The sequence below is a fragment of the Pollachius pollachius genome (assembly GCF_949987615.1).
Source record: "Pollachius pollachius genome assembly, chromosome: 13".
NCBI lineage: Eukaryota > Metazoa > Chordata > Actinopteri > Gadiformes > Gadidae > Pollachius > Pollachius pollachius.
The window spans coordinates 11,622,762-11,638,425 of record NC_136946.1 but is presented as its reverse complement, the minus strand read 5'-3'; the positions used below and the strand labels follow the sequence as shown (position 1 = coordinate 11,638,425).

The window sequence follows — 15,664 nt, the reverse complement described above, 5'->3', positions numbered from 1 at the left end:
TTACATTTTGCCTATTCTTATCATGGTATACAGTGGGGCAAAAAAGTATTTAGTCAGCCACCAATTGTGCAAGTTCTCCCACTTAAAAAGATGAGAGAGGCCTGTAATTTTCATCATAGGTATACCTCAGCTATGAGAGACAAAATGAAAAAAAAAATCTAGAAAATCACATTGTCTGATTTTTAAAGAATTTATTTGCAAATTATGGTGGAAAATAAGTATTTGGTCAATAACAAAAGGTCATCTCAATACTTTGTTACATGCCCTTTGTTGGCAATGACAGTGGTCAAACGTTTTCTGTAAGTCTTTACAAGGTTTTCACACACTGCTGCTGGTATTTTGGCCCATTCCTCCATGCAGATCTCCTCTAGAGCAGTGATGTTTTTGGGCCTTCGCTGGGCAACACAGACTTTCAACTCCCTCCAAAGATTTTCTATGGGGTTGAGATCTGGAGACTGGCTAGGCCACTCCAGGACCTTGAAATGCTTCTTACGAAGCCACTCCTTCGTTGCCCGGGCGGTGTGTTTGGGGTCATTGTCATGCTGAAAGACCCAGCCACGTTTCATCTTCAGTGCCCTTGCTGATGGAAGGAGGTTTTCACTCAAAATCTCACGATACATGGCCCCATTCATTCTTTCCGTCACACGGATCAGACGTCCTGGTCCCTTGGCAGAAAAACAGCCCCAAAGCATGATGTTTCCACCCCCATGCTTCACTGTAGGTATGGTGTTCTTTGGATGCAACTCAGCATTCTTTCTCCTCCAAACACGACGAGTTGAGTTTTTACCAAAAAGTTCTATTTTGGTTTCATCTGACCATATGACATTCTCCCAATCCTGTTCTGGATCATCCAAATGCTCTCTAGCAAACTTCAAACGGGCCCGGACATGCACTGGCTTTAGCAGGGGGACACGTCTGGCACTGCAGGATTTGAGTCCCTGGCGGCGTAGTGTGTTAGTGATGGTAGCCTTTGTTACTTTGGTCCCAGCTCTCTGGAGGTCATTCACTAGGTCCCCCCGTGTGGTTCTGGGATTTTTGTTCACCGTTCTTGTGATCATTTTGACCCCACAGGGTGAGTTCTTGCGTGGAGCCCCAGATCGAGGGAGATTGTCAGTGGTCTTGTATGTATTCCATTTCCTAATAATTGCTCCCACAGTTGATTTCTTCACACCAAGCTGCTTACCTATTGCAGATTCAGACTTCCCAGCCTGGTGCAGGTCTACAATTGTGTTTCTGGTGTCCTTTGACAGCTCTTTGGTCTTGGCCATAGTGGAGTTTGGAGTGTGACTGTTTGAGGTTGTGGACAGGTGTCTTTTATACTGATTAGGAGTTCAAACAGGAGCCATTAATACAAATAACAAGTGGAGGACAGAGGAGCCTCTTAAAGAAGAAGTTACAGGTCTGTGACAGCCAGAAATCTTGCTGGTTTGTAGGTAACCAAATACTTATTTTCCACCATAATTTGCAAATAAATTCTTAAAAAATCAGACAATGTGATTTTCTGGATTTTTTTTTTCATTTTGTCTCTCATAGCTGAGGTTTACCTATGATGAAAATTACAGGCCTCTCTCGTCTTTTTAAGTGGGAGAACTTGCACAATTGGTGGCTGACTAAATACTTTTTTGCCCCACTGTATGTAGTACTGGAGTAAATGTGTGGGCAGTAGCCTTCATGTCTAATGGTTGAATATGATGTGTTTTAAGCTTTCATAAAACAGCCGAACAGAATCAAAAGTAGCTCCTCTAATAAAGATATTTTTATATTGTATTGATTGTTTCTTGTTTATAATCATCCATGCCTGCTTATGGTACAAAGTCGATAGATAGAACCCCTCTTAGAGAGGTCATATCACAGCTAGACTCATATAGATTTGAGACTCATTACCAACCGTCTCAAAAGTAGTAATCATGAGCAAGCTCCTTTGTCATTTAAAAATGTATTCACATTTTTTTTAATTATTTTTAAAAACGGGGAAATTACCGAGAACAGGCCAACAGAAATTGTGACTTTCCTGGAAAATGGGGACTTCTGGCTAACCTGTAGTCTGTGTGAATGTCACGATCTTTGATCAAAGAAATATTTTTGAATGGTTATAGGGTGAGAGCAATGCATCATGGGAATACGAGCCGGAGAAGTCTACAGTGGAGCTACACTATATCAAGCGCACAGCTTGAGGTAGAGATACCGTTTTGGCCTGATGATCAGTCAAGCAGAAAGCTGTTCTATCTTCAGCTGGTCAGTCGTTTTCTGTTGCAATAATACTCACAGCCAGACAGACTGACAGACAGCTAGTCAGGCAGACAGACAGACCGATAACATTGGACAACAACTGTCAAAAAGCTTCTTTGCTTTAGACAGTAAACAGTAGTTTGGAAATTTCAGAATTGCTATTTTTTTTGCTAATGCCGTGTGTTAACCACAAACAATACATACAAAATATGTATGTAAGTGTAAAGAATGCTTCGACCCTGGGCCATTTAATTGCTGTTTCTTATTGGCTAAAGGGATGACCTGCATATGTGTAGGAGTCTGAATACAGTGTTAACAAGTAAGCAGTGCAGAAATAAGTAATGAGAGCGAAATTGTGCGAAATCGCTCATCTTAAAAACACGCCAACAGGAAATGTGTGTATTTTATTCACACAGTTTGGGTGGTACGAAACAAGTTGTAGCGTTGCATCACACCCCATCGCCGCAAGGGGAAAGTGGAGTGACATGAGTGTGCATGTGTGTGTGTGTGTGTGTGTGTGTGTGCGCATTGAACATTTTCTGTCAGTGGTTTGTGTTGTGACTGGCTCTCACTCTGTAGTGTTACTTGGAGCAAAGGTGACTCTATGCTGTGAGTCACCAGCACCACACTGTGCAACGAGACAGACCTATACACGCATCCAGAGGGAGACGTGCGCACACACGTGCACATACACACACACAGGCGTACACAGGCGCACACATGCAAACACACACACACACATTAGCGTGGACACGCATGCACACACACACACACAAACACAAACACATGCACAAATACACAGACACGCACACGCACACACACATGCGTACGAAAGCACGCACACATGCACACACACAGAGACACGCACACGCGCCCCCAAACACACACACACATGCACAAACACACACACAGACACGCACACACACACGCATGCAAACATACACACAAACACACACACACACACACACACACACACACACACACACACACACACAAACACACACATACACACACTCATTAGCCATAACCATCGCCTCCTTCTCACATGCAAATTACATCCACACTTCCTGTCAGAGGAGTGTGCTGGCTGTTGAGATTATTCTGGACCATAAGTGTTAGGAGACATTACTGCCATTCCTAAGATTCACATGAAACACATGTGTTCGTTTCCATAAGGTTAATTTCATGTATATGTAGTAAAAAAGTACTAATGAAAAAAGTGTACTAATGTAGAAATAACTTTGTGACATGGGAATGGAAAACATCCAGCTATCTAAGGCCTGCAGATCACAGGTTTAATTAGACACTTTAATGAGATTGTACCATTTCTTAATTATTTTCTGCTGTATTTGGTCACGTTCAGAGTCATGTTGTCGAGACAAAATAACAAAGAGGAGTTGATTCTCTCATCTGACTGGATCCAAACATTTTCTAAGATATAATTATATTTTTAATGTTTCAATCTTTTATCCCACGGACTAAATACAATGGGTGTACCATATCAACAGCTTAACCCTGAAACACCATGATAATACATTCCGAAAAAAACAAAACATTTATAAGCCTTATAATGACTAAACATTAAAATATTTTTTTCGATGATTAATAAGTGCTTTGTCGATATATCGGCAAGTGGCACAGGGTGTTGAGCGGGTTGGCTGGTAACTGTAAGGTTGCTAGTTTGATTTCTCCTAGCTAATTGTCAGGGTGTCCCTTAGCAAGACACGTCACCCCAACTGCTCCTGACGGGCGGGTGCCTTGCACGGTTTACACATGGTTCATGCCGTTGGTGTGGGAATGTGTGTATGAATAAGGCATTATTGTAAAACAATTTGAGTTGCTACTGGCTAGAAATGTGCTATATTAATGCAGTCCATTTAGCATTTGTAGTTACTTTATTAATTAAATTATTAAACATTATTAAACATATTTTGACTGTACTTCTACTCTCAAGGGACAACATGAATCGTGAATAGTGATATCTTTCCTCACACAATGATGCAGTGATGAAGAGGTGAACGGAGACTCCACTGTTGTGTGTGTAGTAATATCATCCCTCCACACACTGATGAAGAGCTGAATGGAGACTCCACTGTTGTGTGTGTAGCTGTATCCTCCCTCCACACACTGATGAAGAGCTGAATGGAGACTCCACCGTTGTGTGTGTTGTGATGTGTCACCAGTCGTAATAATTATATTATTAATGTTTTTTTAATGATCAGTCTTAATGACTTACTTCTGAACCGTATTATGAAGTTTTACCAATAGGCAATAGTAGGTGAACTTAAGGTACAAGTGACAATAAACTAACCATCTAATTAGTATAAAGATAGTGGCAGGAGAGTGACTGACCAATTAGAAATGAGCGATTGTTTGAGTTGGAAATAGAGCCATTGTTGCTGGGAGACACAAATTGTAGGCAATTATGAGGCCACATTACAGGCAGGGACAGGAATAGGTTGGTGTGGGTGTTTATGCGTGTGTGTGTGTGTGTGTGTGTGTGTGTGTGTGTGTGTGTGCGCGCGCATGTGTGTGTGTGTGTGTGTGTGTGTGTGTGTGTGTGTGTGTGTGTGTGTGTGTGTGTGTGTGTGTGTGTGTGTGTTATGGTCCATACAACCATTGCACTGGTTTGTTTAAGTGGACGCTCTTGTGAACATTTTAAAAGTGACAAATCTGAATTAGGAATTATCAACTTCCCCAATCGCTGTACCGTGTCAGCAAGATCTCCTTGACAAATCCCCTTGATTGCTTTAATTCAAAGACAGAAAACAGCACGTGCTAACTATGCATACAGCAGCACAGGCCTTGGGCTCACATTATCTGAATCCGGTTGGGAACACGAGACAGTTTCACGCCACGTACAGTAGAACGCCCAGCGGCTCGACAACCACAACCATGTGACTTATTTTACAGAACAACAAGCTTAGTTTGAGTCCTCGACGGTGAACACAAATAGCCTGTCCGCCCCAGCAGCTCCGTGACGACCGGCCACACTGTTGGGACGTTGGATGCTATTATGGGATGGGCGGGTGGTTGTCAGGGGAGGGCTGGACGACCTCCACCTTGGACAGCGTGACGGGCACCTTCCCTTCCTCCGGCCCCGGGGCCCGGCTGACAGCCGACCGCGGCCCTCCTCCCCCGCCTTCCCCCCTCGCCCCCCGCCATCCCCCTCCTCCCCCTCTCCTCCGCCCCGCCTCCTCCTCGCCGAGCTTGGACCTGGCGGGGAGGTTGACCCGGGGGAGGAGCCAGAGGCACGCCCCCATCAGCGCCAGGGCGGCGCCCAGGCAGGTGAGCAGGGCGCCCGCCGCCACGCCCACGTGCAGCGCCTCGTTGTGGCGGACGGCGGCGGCGTCCACGAACAGCAGCTCGCCCTCGCCGAAGGACTCGATGCGGCGGGCGCCAGAGAACCCCACGGAGAGACCGGCCACGCCCGCCCCCAGCAGGAGGAGGCTCAGGGCCAGGGACACCTGGGGAGACAGACAGACAGGACACACAGACAGAAAGACACACAGACACACAGACACATAGATATAGACAGAAAGATTGACTCATCAGCAGATAGACAGATAGACAGATAGACAGACAGACAGACAGAAAGACAGACAGACAGACAGACAGACAGACACACAGACACACAGACAGACAGATAGACAGACAGACAGGACACACAGACACAAAGACACATAGATATAGACAGAGAGATTGTGTAATCAGCAGATAGACAGATAGATAGATAGACAGACAGACAGACACATAGATATAGACAGAAAGATTGACTAATCAGCAGATAGACAGATAGATAGACAGACAGACAGACAGACAGACAGACAGACAGACACACACACACAGACACACAGACAGACAGACACACAGACAGACAGACAGACAGACAGACAGACAGACAGACAGACAGACAGACAGACAGACAGACAGACAGACAGACACATAGATATAGACAGAAAGATTGACTAATCAGCAGATACACAGATAGATAGATAGATAGACAGACAGAAAGTTAGATCAATAGGCAGACAGACATCTAGATAGATAGTTAGACAAATAGACAGACAGATAGACCCAGTACTGATTCTCAACTAATTCTCAAAACATAAAACATTTGTTTTATGTTTTGACCAAATCAATACAGAGACTGAGAGAGGTCAGAGGGCACAGCATGAAATGCTCAGAGCAGCCCTGGTGTTCACAAGATTGGAGCGTACCTTCCAGGCTGCTGAGCTCCAGGTGGCTGAGCTCCAGGCCCGGGCTGATCCCTGGTCCTGGTCCTCTGGGTCTCTCTCCCGCATTGAGGACGAACACTCCTCGTAGAAGTGGTGGAGATATGACCGAACACCGAACCGCATGCAGATAGAGGCAGGCTGCCGGGGGAGACAGGCCAGAAGGATTCACAACTGCAGCTCAAACGGATCCAAGCTAAAGAAATGTATACTTTTGTACTGAAACATTCAAAGAAATTAAATGTATTTAATGCAAAACATTATAACACTGTCAACTAAATCAACGGAAAACCCTACAGTAAAGTACTGTGTGTCTCTCTAGAATCAGAATTGTTCCTCATGTAGCGGACATTATTGTTTTTTTCCCCCTGCACTTTCTTTATTCTATTTTACAAATGTGCATGTTTTAAGTAATTATTTTATTAATTTTCACATTATTTACTTACTAATGAATGCCTTTATTTCCTTGAAGGGAGGAAAGGGGGGCTCTCACCTCCTTTCGTGGAGAGTCTCCTCTGGACACACAGGGCTCAGGACAGGACCCCATGACGCCTCAGCCCTCGTACACCAGCACCACGGGGACAGGGGAGGGGACGGTGAACGCCTGAGAGCCTGGGGGGCGCAGGGGGGTAGGGTCTTAGATTCACAAACCCCCAAAGGTTTGTGTGTTAATGTACAGCATTAAAACAATGCAAAATACGAATTCCTGCATTTTGATTCTTACAACTATCGTTGTAAGAATTTTATGTTAATGGGAACTTCACTTTATAACTTATCTTATTTACTATAATTATATACTTTGTTCAGCCTTTCAGTCAATGATACAGTCAATAAAATGGTTACATAAATGAACAAACCAATGATTTACTGAAAGTAGGCCAAGAGTCCAGTTCTCCAATTTGACATCCTCACAATAAGAAGAGGATGCCCGGGTCATTTTATAAAATTTTATGATTAAATCAGGACGGACCATACTGGCTCTTAGAGTCAATTGCGCTGGATGCGATTCAAATAATTTTATTTTCAGAACAATAACAATTGTTCAAAGACAAAGGAAAAACACAACATCACGTCATGTCGCTTAATGAATAAAATGCCAAAAGCCATGCCAATGGTTTCAAGAGGTTTTGTGGAGGTCCCTTCAGGGTGCTGGGGGGCTCCTCTCTCTCTGCACCATACCCAGAGAGCTCCACTTCAGGGGGTCGCAATCAGACAAGCTGATGTTCAGAGACACACACACACAGATATTATACTTGACCATTTCACCGTTCAGAGGTTCGCACTGTGCATGTGTCTGGCTGTAAACATGACACTCCAAGTATTTTATAACTCCCCCCCCCCCCGTAGGCATATGTGTATAAATCCTCCATGCATCCGTTTTCATGGATCCCGCTGTGGTGTCACCACTGTGTTCTGAAGGTATGGTGGCCGTTTGTAGTGGGTGGGAGGTCACCTGAGTCCTGACGTGACTGCATTGCCACCCACGGATGAGTCATACACACACACACACACACACACACACACACACACACACACACACACACACACACACACACACACACACACACACACACACACACACACTTGTCTCCCTTTGATCAGCAATAAATCATCCTACTTAGGAAGTATTGTAAAATACCTGTTGATATTGGTATTTAATTATTTGATGCTAAGAGGACTAAAGAAATTAAAGGGTTGCAGTCGGATCAACAAACAAAAAATGTGAAAGTGGAAATAGTTATTTTTAGTGTTTTGGATACAATTATTTAAATTATTCAAATATAAAATGTGCTGCTAATGTTTCTGTTCTAAATTGTCACAACTTTTACAACTATAGCCTACCCCTACTTGCATCTCGTACTTCAAGTGAAATATATGTTATCAAATCACATAAATAACTAGGTCTAAGGCTTTGCTTCAGAAATGCAAGGGACTTTAATCAGAATGAATGTTATCGAACTGATTTGATTTAATTGGTTGATGACGTCGTCTGCTCATTCGTCTGCACATGTGATATGATAAACAAAAAACGCGCGCATACGAAAACGACGCATGTCAGTCTAGGCAACATTTAAACGACCACACGACTAGAGGGTGGAAAACAACAAGCGGAATAAATAAGTAATCGATGCTCCACTCGCGAGCCTCTTACCCCTGGTCGAGGTGATCTCTTTTTTTCCTCAGCGGGTCCTATTGGGGATCCATCCGAAGACCCATCACAGCAGCCCACCCGGCGAATCATAAAGCAGCATTATGTCAATCGGGTGAATCATAGAGAGCGCGCATGCGCATTGCTATGGAACAACGTCGATAACGCTCAATGATGAGTGTCGGCAGATGCGTGGGGATGTTTTCTCTCTTCCCCTCTATCTACTCCATAGGAAATGAACATTGCGCTGTTCACACATACTTGACTTGAGTCTGTCATTGAGAATGGAAAGGCATATTGTGGAGAATGAGCAGTAACCAAAATCTTCAAAGGTTTTATTTTATTGAAAACGCACTCATGCACGCACGCACGAACGCACGCACACACACACACACACACACACACACACACACACACACACACACACACACACACACACACACCGTTTTTGTTCCACAACACTTAAATAATATTTCAGCATTTCCCTTTGTTACATTATTTATGAATGGGTTATACCTTGAATAAAAATATTTTTTCTGTTTGGAACCCCAGTGATGAAGAGGTTCATGAATGTATTGTGAACTCCTAACCCTTGTTCCCAGCATTCTATGAAACAGAAAATAAAGCAAGAGCTGGCCTTGTATTTCAATCATCTGGGGTATGGGTACAGCAATAGATGTATGCACACTTCAATCTGCACGCACACACACGCACACACACACACACACACACACACACAAACACACACATACACACACACAACCACACACACAGAGATACACACTCAGACACACACACATGCACACACACGCACACACAGACACAAACACACACACACACACACACACACGCACACACACACACACACACAACCACACAACCAGATACAAACAACAAGGGGTGGACGGCACTTATTCTGCAAGCAAGCTGTGTTTAATAAATGAGAGAGAGACATTTCCATGGTTACGAGTCCAGCAAGGTCGGGTGCTCGGGGGGCGAGTACTTGGTGACGATTGGCTGACGGCTAATTACACTTTCCTTTAAGATGATGGGCAAACAGGGTTTTTATTCACCAGCTGTTGTAAATCACTCCGAGCTCCATCCAGCGCCCGCCCTAACTGCCTCTTATTACTCCCTGCGTATGACCGTCCTGCTTCTGGATTCCCCACAGAGCCGTATCCTCAGTAACGGCCACACCTTCAGAGAAAACCTGCATTAACGCCCATCCCAGTAATTCCACCATGGAATGCGCAAATAATAAATGTGATAATTATTTTTTATTGCATTTATTGTTTTCCTTTTTTAAAGCCTTTCATCCGTTGGTTCTGCACATAAAAAGGGTTAGTGATTTTACATTGAGATGTCGGGGCCATGAGTGACGATGACTGTCTGTCTGTCTGTCTGTCTGTCTGTCTGTCTGTCTGTCTGTCTGTCTGTCTGTCTCTTTCTCTGTATCTCTATCTGTCTGTCTCTATGATGTGTGTCCTGGGTCTTTTTCTCTCAGTCTCTCTCTTTGTATGAGGTGTATGCTGGGTATGTCTCTCTCTCTCTCTCTCTCTCTCTCTCTCTCTCTCTCTCTTTCTATGAGGTGTAGCTGGGTGTCTCTCTCTCTATGAGGTGTATGCTGGGTATCTCTCTCTCTCTCTCTCTCTCTCTATGAGGTGTAGCTGGGTGTCTCTCTCTCTGTATGAGGTGTAGCTGGAGGTCTCTCTCTGTATGAGGTGTAGCTGGGTGTCTCTCTCTCTCTGTATGAGGTGTAGCTGGGTGTCTCTCTCTCTGTATGATGTGTAGCTGGGTGTCTCTCTCTCTGTATGAGGTGTAGCTGGGTGTCTCTCTCTCTCTGTATGAGGTGTAGCTGGGTGTCTCTCTCTCTGTATGAGGTGTAGCTGGGTGTCTCTCTCTCTCTATGAGGTGTAGCTGGGTGTCTCTCTCTCTGTATGAGGTGTAGCTGGGTGTCTCTCTCTCTCTCTATGAGGTGTAGCTGGGTGTCTCTCTCTGTATGAGGTGTAGCTGGGTGTCTCTCTCTCTGTATGAGGTGTAGCTGGGTGTCTCTCTCTCTGTATGAGGTGTAGCTGGGTGTCTCTCTCTGTATGAGGTGTAGCTGGGTGTCTCTCTCTCTCTGTATGAGGTGTAGCTGGGTGTCTCTCTCTCTGTATGAGGTGTAGCTGGGTGTCTCTCTCTCTCTGTATGAGGTGTAGCTGGGTGTCTCTCTCTCTCTATGAGGTGTAGCTGGGTGTCTCTCTCTCTGTATGAGGTGTAGCTGGGTGTCTCTCTCTCTCTATGAGGTGTAGCTGGATGTCTCTCTCTCTGTATGAGGTGTAGCTGGGTGTCTCTCTCTCTCTACTAGGTGTAGCTGGGTGTCTCTCTCTCTGTATGAGGTGTAGCTGGGTGTCTCTCTCTCTCTCTCTCTCTATGAGGTGTAGCTGGGTGTCTCTCTCTCTGTATGAGGTGTAGCTGGGTGTCTCTCTCTCTCTGTATGAGGTGTAGCTGGGTGTCTCTCTCTCTCTGTATGAGGTGTAGCTGGGTGTCTCTCTCTCTCTGTATGAGGTGTAGCTGGGTGTCTCTCTCTCTGTATGAGGTGTAGCTGGGTGTCTCTCTCTCTCTCTCTGTATGAGGTGTAGCTGGGTGTCTCTCTCTCTCTGTATGAGGTGTAGCTGGGTGTCTCTCTCTGTATGAGGTGTAGCTGGGTGTCTCTCTCTCTGTATGAGGTGTAGCTGGGTCTCTCTCTCTCTCTCTGTATGAGGTGTAGCTGGGTGTCTCTCTCTCTGTATGAGGTGTAGCTGGGTGTCTCTCTCTCTCTCTATGAGGTGTAGCTGGGTGTCTCTCTCTCTGTATGAGGTGTAGCTGGGTGTCTCTCTCTCTCTATGAGGTGTAGCTGGGTGTCTCTCTCTCTCTATGAGGTGTAGCTGGGTGTCTCTCTCTCTGTATGAGGTGTAGCTGGGTGTCTCTCTCTCTCTATGAGGTGTAGCTGGGTGTCTCTCTCTCTGTATGAGGTGTAGCTGGGTGTCTCTCTCTCTCTATGAGGTGTAGCTGGGTGTCTCTCTCTCTGTATGAGGTGTAGCTGGGTGTCTCTCTCTCTCTACTAGGTGTAGCTGGGTGTCTCTCTCTGTATGAGGTGTAGCTGGGTGTCTCTCTCTCTCTCTCTCTCTATGAGGTGTAGCTGGGTGTCTCTCTCTCTGTATGAGGTGTAGCTGGGTGTCTCTCTCTCTCTGTATGAGGTGTAGCTGGGTGTCTCTCTCTCTCTGTATGAGGTGTAGCTGGGTGTCTCTCTCTCTCTGTATGAGGTGTAGCTGGGTGTCTCTCTCTCTGTATGAGGTGTAGCTGGGTGTCTCTCTCTCTGTATGAGGTGTAGCTGGGTGTCTCTCTCTCTCTCTCTGTATGAGGTGTAGCTGGGTGTCTCTCTCTCTCTGTATGAGGTGTAGCTGGGTGTCTCTCTCTGTATGAGGTGTAGCTGGGTGTCTCTCTCTCTGTATGAGGTGTAGCTGGGTCTCTCTCTCTCTCTCTGTATGAGGTGTAGCTGGGTGTCTCTCTCTCTGTATGAGGTGTAGCTGGGTGTGTCTCTCTCTCTCTCTATGAGGTGTAGCTGGGTGTCTCTCTCTCTCTATGAGGTGTAGCTGGGTGTCTCTCTCTCTCTGTATGAGGTGTAGCTGGGTGTCTCTCTCTCTCTGTATGAGGTGTAGCTGGGTGTCTCTCTCTCTGTATGAGGTGTAGCTGGGTGTGTCTCTCTCTCTCTGTATGAGGTGTAGCTGGGTGTCTCTCTCTCTCTCTGTATGAGGTGTAGCTGGGTGTCTCTCTCTCTCTGTATGAGGTGTAGCTGGGTGTCTCTCTCTCTCTCTGTATGAGGTGTAGCTGGGTGTCTCTCTCTCTCTGTATGAGGTGTAGCTGGGTGTCTCTCTCTCTCTGTATGAGGTGTAGCTGGGTGTCTCTCTCTCTCTCTGTATGAGGTGTAGCTGGGTGTCTCTCTCTCTCTGTATGAGGTGTAGCTGGGTGTCTCTCTCTCTGTATGAGGTGTAGCTGGGTGTCTCTCTCTCTCTGTATGAGGTGTAGCTGGGTGTCTCTCTCTCTCTGTATGAGGTGTAGCTGGGTGTCTCTCTCTCTCTGTATGAGGTGTAGCTGGGTGTCTCTCTCTCTCTGTATGAGGTGTAGCTGGGTGTCTCTCTCTCTCTCTGTATGAGGTGTAGCTGGGTGTCTCTCTCTCTCTATGAGGTAAATGCTGGGTGTGGCTGCTAGTGAGGGCAGGTTCATAAGATCACCGTGGATGTGTTCCCAGGGGGCCCCCGGTGGGAATGGGGACATTAGATCACGCCTGGCTTCAGATAATGCCACATTAACATGAATAATTCAGCACACTGTTGACAAGTGGAGAACACACACACTCTTAAATATTCTATAAGGAGAGGAATTCACAGAACTCACTGAATAGCACTGCACTTAAGGAGGCAATGGGGTGGCTGGTGTCACCTCTCATGATGGAGGTAAGCACTGGCTCTGTGTGTGTGTGTGTGTGTATGTGTGTGTGTGTGTGCGTGTGTGTGTGTGTGTGTGTGTGTGTGTGTGTGTGTGTGTGTGCGTATGTGTATGTGTGTGTGTGTGTGTGTGTGTGTGTGTGTGTGTGCGTGCGCGTACGTGCATGCGTCTCTCTCGTCATGGATAGACCTGCAATATGAAAAGTATTCCTGACTGTATCTCCCCTCCTGCATTCAGATTCAACATGAACCATCCACACGGGGAAGAGGAAAACCCTTTGTATCCATATCTTCCCTCACACATTGTTCCTCCACGGTGGATATTTATCCACCGTGGAGGATGCTTCCACAGGCCTTGAGAGGAATTGTCTGGGCTGGAGATAATCAGGGCCTCCAAAGAGGATAACAGGCCGTGCCATTTCAATATGGGGAGCATTTCACGGGAAACGGCCAAGCCTTCTACCTTATAACAAACCCTTGATTATTTGTTTGTTTTGTCCTCACAACCTTTTTTCTATTTTCTCTTTCTCCCTCTCTTTCTTTCTCTTGAACACACACACACACACACACACACACACACACACACACACACGCATACGCACACACACACACACACACACACACACACACACACACACACACACACACACACACACACACACACACACATGCGCATAAAGACATGCACATGCATGCATGCCCACACACACACAGACACACACGGACACACTTGCATTCATGCATACACACACCCACACACTCAAACACTGACGCACACACACATACACACACGCGCACACAAACACACGCGCAAACACACACACACACACACACACACACACAATCTTTCTCTGCTTACATTCAAGACTCCTGTTTTAGTGAGCCCATTATATATACTTCAACATATATCAGCTTACATGTGACTCATCAAGTGTCCTAATCACTTTGTTCACGGTTCCCTCCTAAGCAGGGCTCTGATGAAGGCTGGCAAGACATCACAGAAAGGAGGTGAGACTTAGTTGGGCGTCTAATGCAATAAAGTTGTGTTGGGGGCTTCTCTGAGGGACACGACCCAACACGTCGCCACTGATCCGATTACATCCAATCAGCTTCCGCATGAAGGAGGAGTGAGGCAGTCAAGCACAAAGAGAACGCAAACTCCTCCATCTTTAAACAGGACCCCCCCCCCGCCCCAAAGAGAAAACACAGTGTCATTATCTATCCACTGTTTGTCATTTTAATACATAACCATTGTTGCTTCACACACACACACGCACACACTTACACGCAAGAAAAACACACTTACACACACACACGCTCACACACACACACACACATACACACACACACACACACACACATGGACAAGCACACACACACAGACACACACCCAGACACACATACAAGCATACACACAGATGCATGCATGTACGCACACAAACACACCCACCCACACACACACACACACACACACACGCACACACACACACACACACACACACACACACACACACGCACTGGGATGAGTCCTGCTTACATAAACCTTTCGCTTAGGTTTTATTTTGACGAATGCATCTTTATTTATTTACTGGCTTTTGTTTTTCGCGTCTTGTTCTCCGTGATGATCCGCGTTACCCCGGCCCGGGCTCTTTTCCAAACAACCTCAGACTGGATGACCCACTTCTCCATGCCAGCCACGGAGCGCACCGTAGACGCTGCCTGGAAGGGGGGGGGCTCGGCCGGAGCATAAGGTCCCTGCTGGTTCAGCGGGCCCTGTCTCACCAATACAGCCGTCCACTCACGCACCTCTCCGCTCTCCCCATCCTGCCTGGGAGCCATCCAAACGGGGGAGACGTGTCCTGGGGTTCCTCCCGCTCACCCGATCACTCAAGGTGCTATCAGGAGAATCGATGGGCCCGAAGCGACAGACTGGAAGGAAAGGGTACCGGGAGGTGCGCCTACGTAGGGACGTTGCATCTGCTCCACTGATCCGTGAAGGGGTTCAGTACTACTGCCAATGGACAGCGGGTATAGGCTGCTGAACTCCTCGCTCAAAATGCTGTCCTCTTTCAGGTACTGCCCCCTCTGCAAAACGGTTACTTCATACTAACATATGCAGTGCTCACAACACCTATAGCCTAGGCTAGGCATTCATAGACTACATAGTGGTCCATGTTTCAAGGTAAAGTAGACGCGACCAAAGTGAAACCCAGAGCAGAAGCAGTGCCATGCTTAGTCAAGTCCCTCGCTCCCTCTCTGTCTCTCTCTTTTACTCCCTCACTCACTCGCACATGGTGTACAACGGTAACACTTTAAATCGAAGACTAGGCACCGTCATTGACACGGGCTAGATGCCTTCTGGCGCTTCTGATTGGCGGCTAGGTCAGCAGCAGTGGTGGAACCAGCAGATGGGTTTTCCACATTGGGAGGGACGGAAAGGCGGTTATCCACAGTGGAGGAGGGTGAGAAGAAGATAGTGAGTGGAATTCACGCCGACAACAACACTTAGCCTGTTCTCTCGCTAGCCTATAGTGAAAAAAGCGCACGCCAAACCAACAGTTACTGATTACGTTACGTAAAAGACA

The 15,664-nt window shown here is 46.3% G+C and overlaps 1 protein-coding gene across 1 annotated transcript; it reads right to left on the bottom strand.

Annotated features, from left to right (window-relative positions):
- Positions 1-5,243: 5,243 nt before the first annotated feature.
- Positions 5,244-7,011, bottom strand: nrsn1l (neurensin 1-like; the record flags this gene model as incomplete). The annotated part of the gene is made up of 3 exons (XM_079750130.1): positions 5,244-5,696; positions 6,450-6,605; positions 6,958-7,011. 3 exons carry the CDS (start codon positions 7,009-7,011, stop codon positions 5,244-5,246), a joined length of 663 nt encoding a protein of 220 aa, XP_079606256.1.
- Between the last annotated feature and the right edge of the window lie 8,653 nt (positions 7,012-15,664).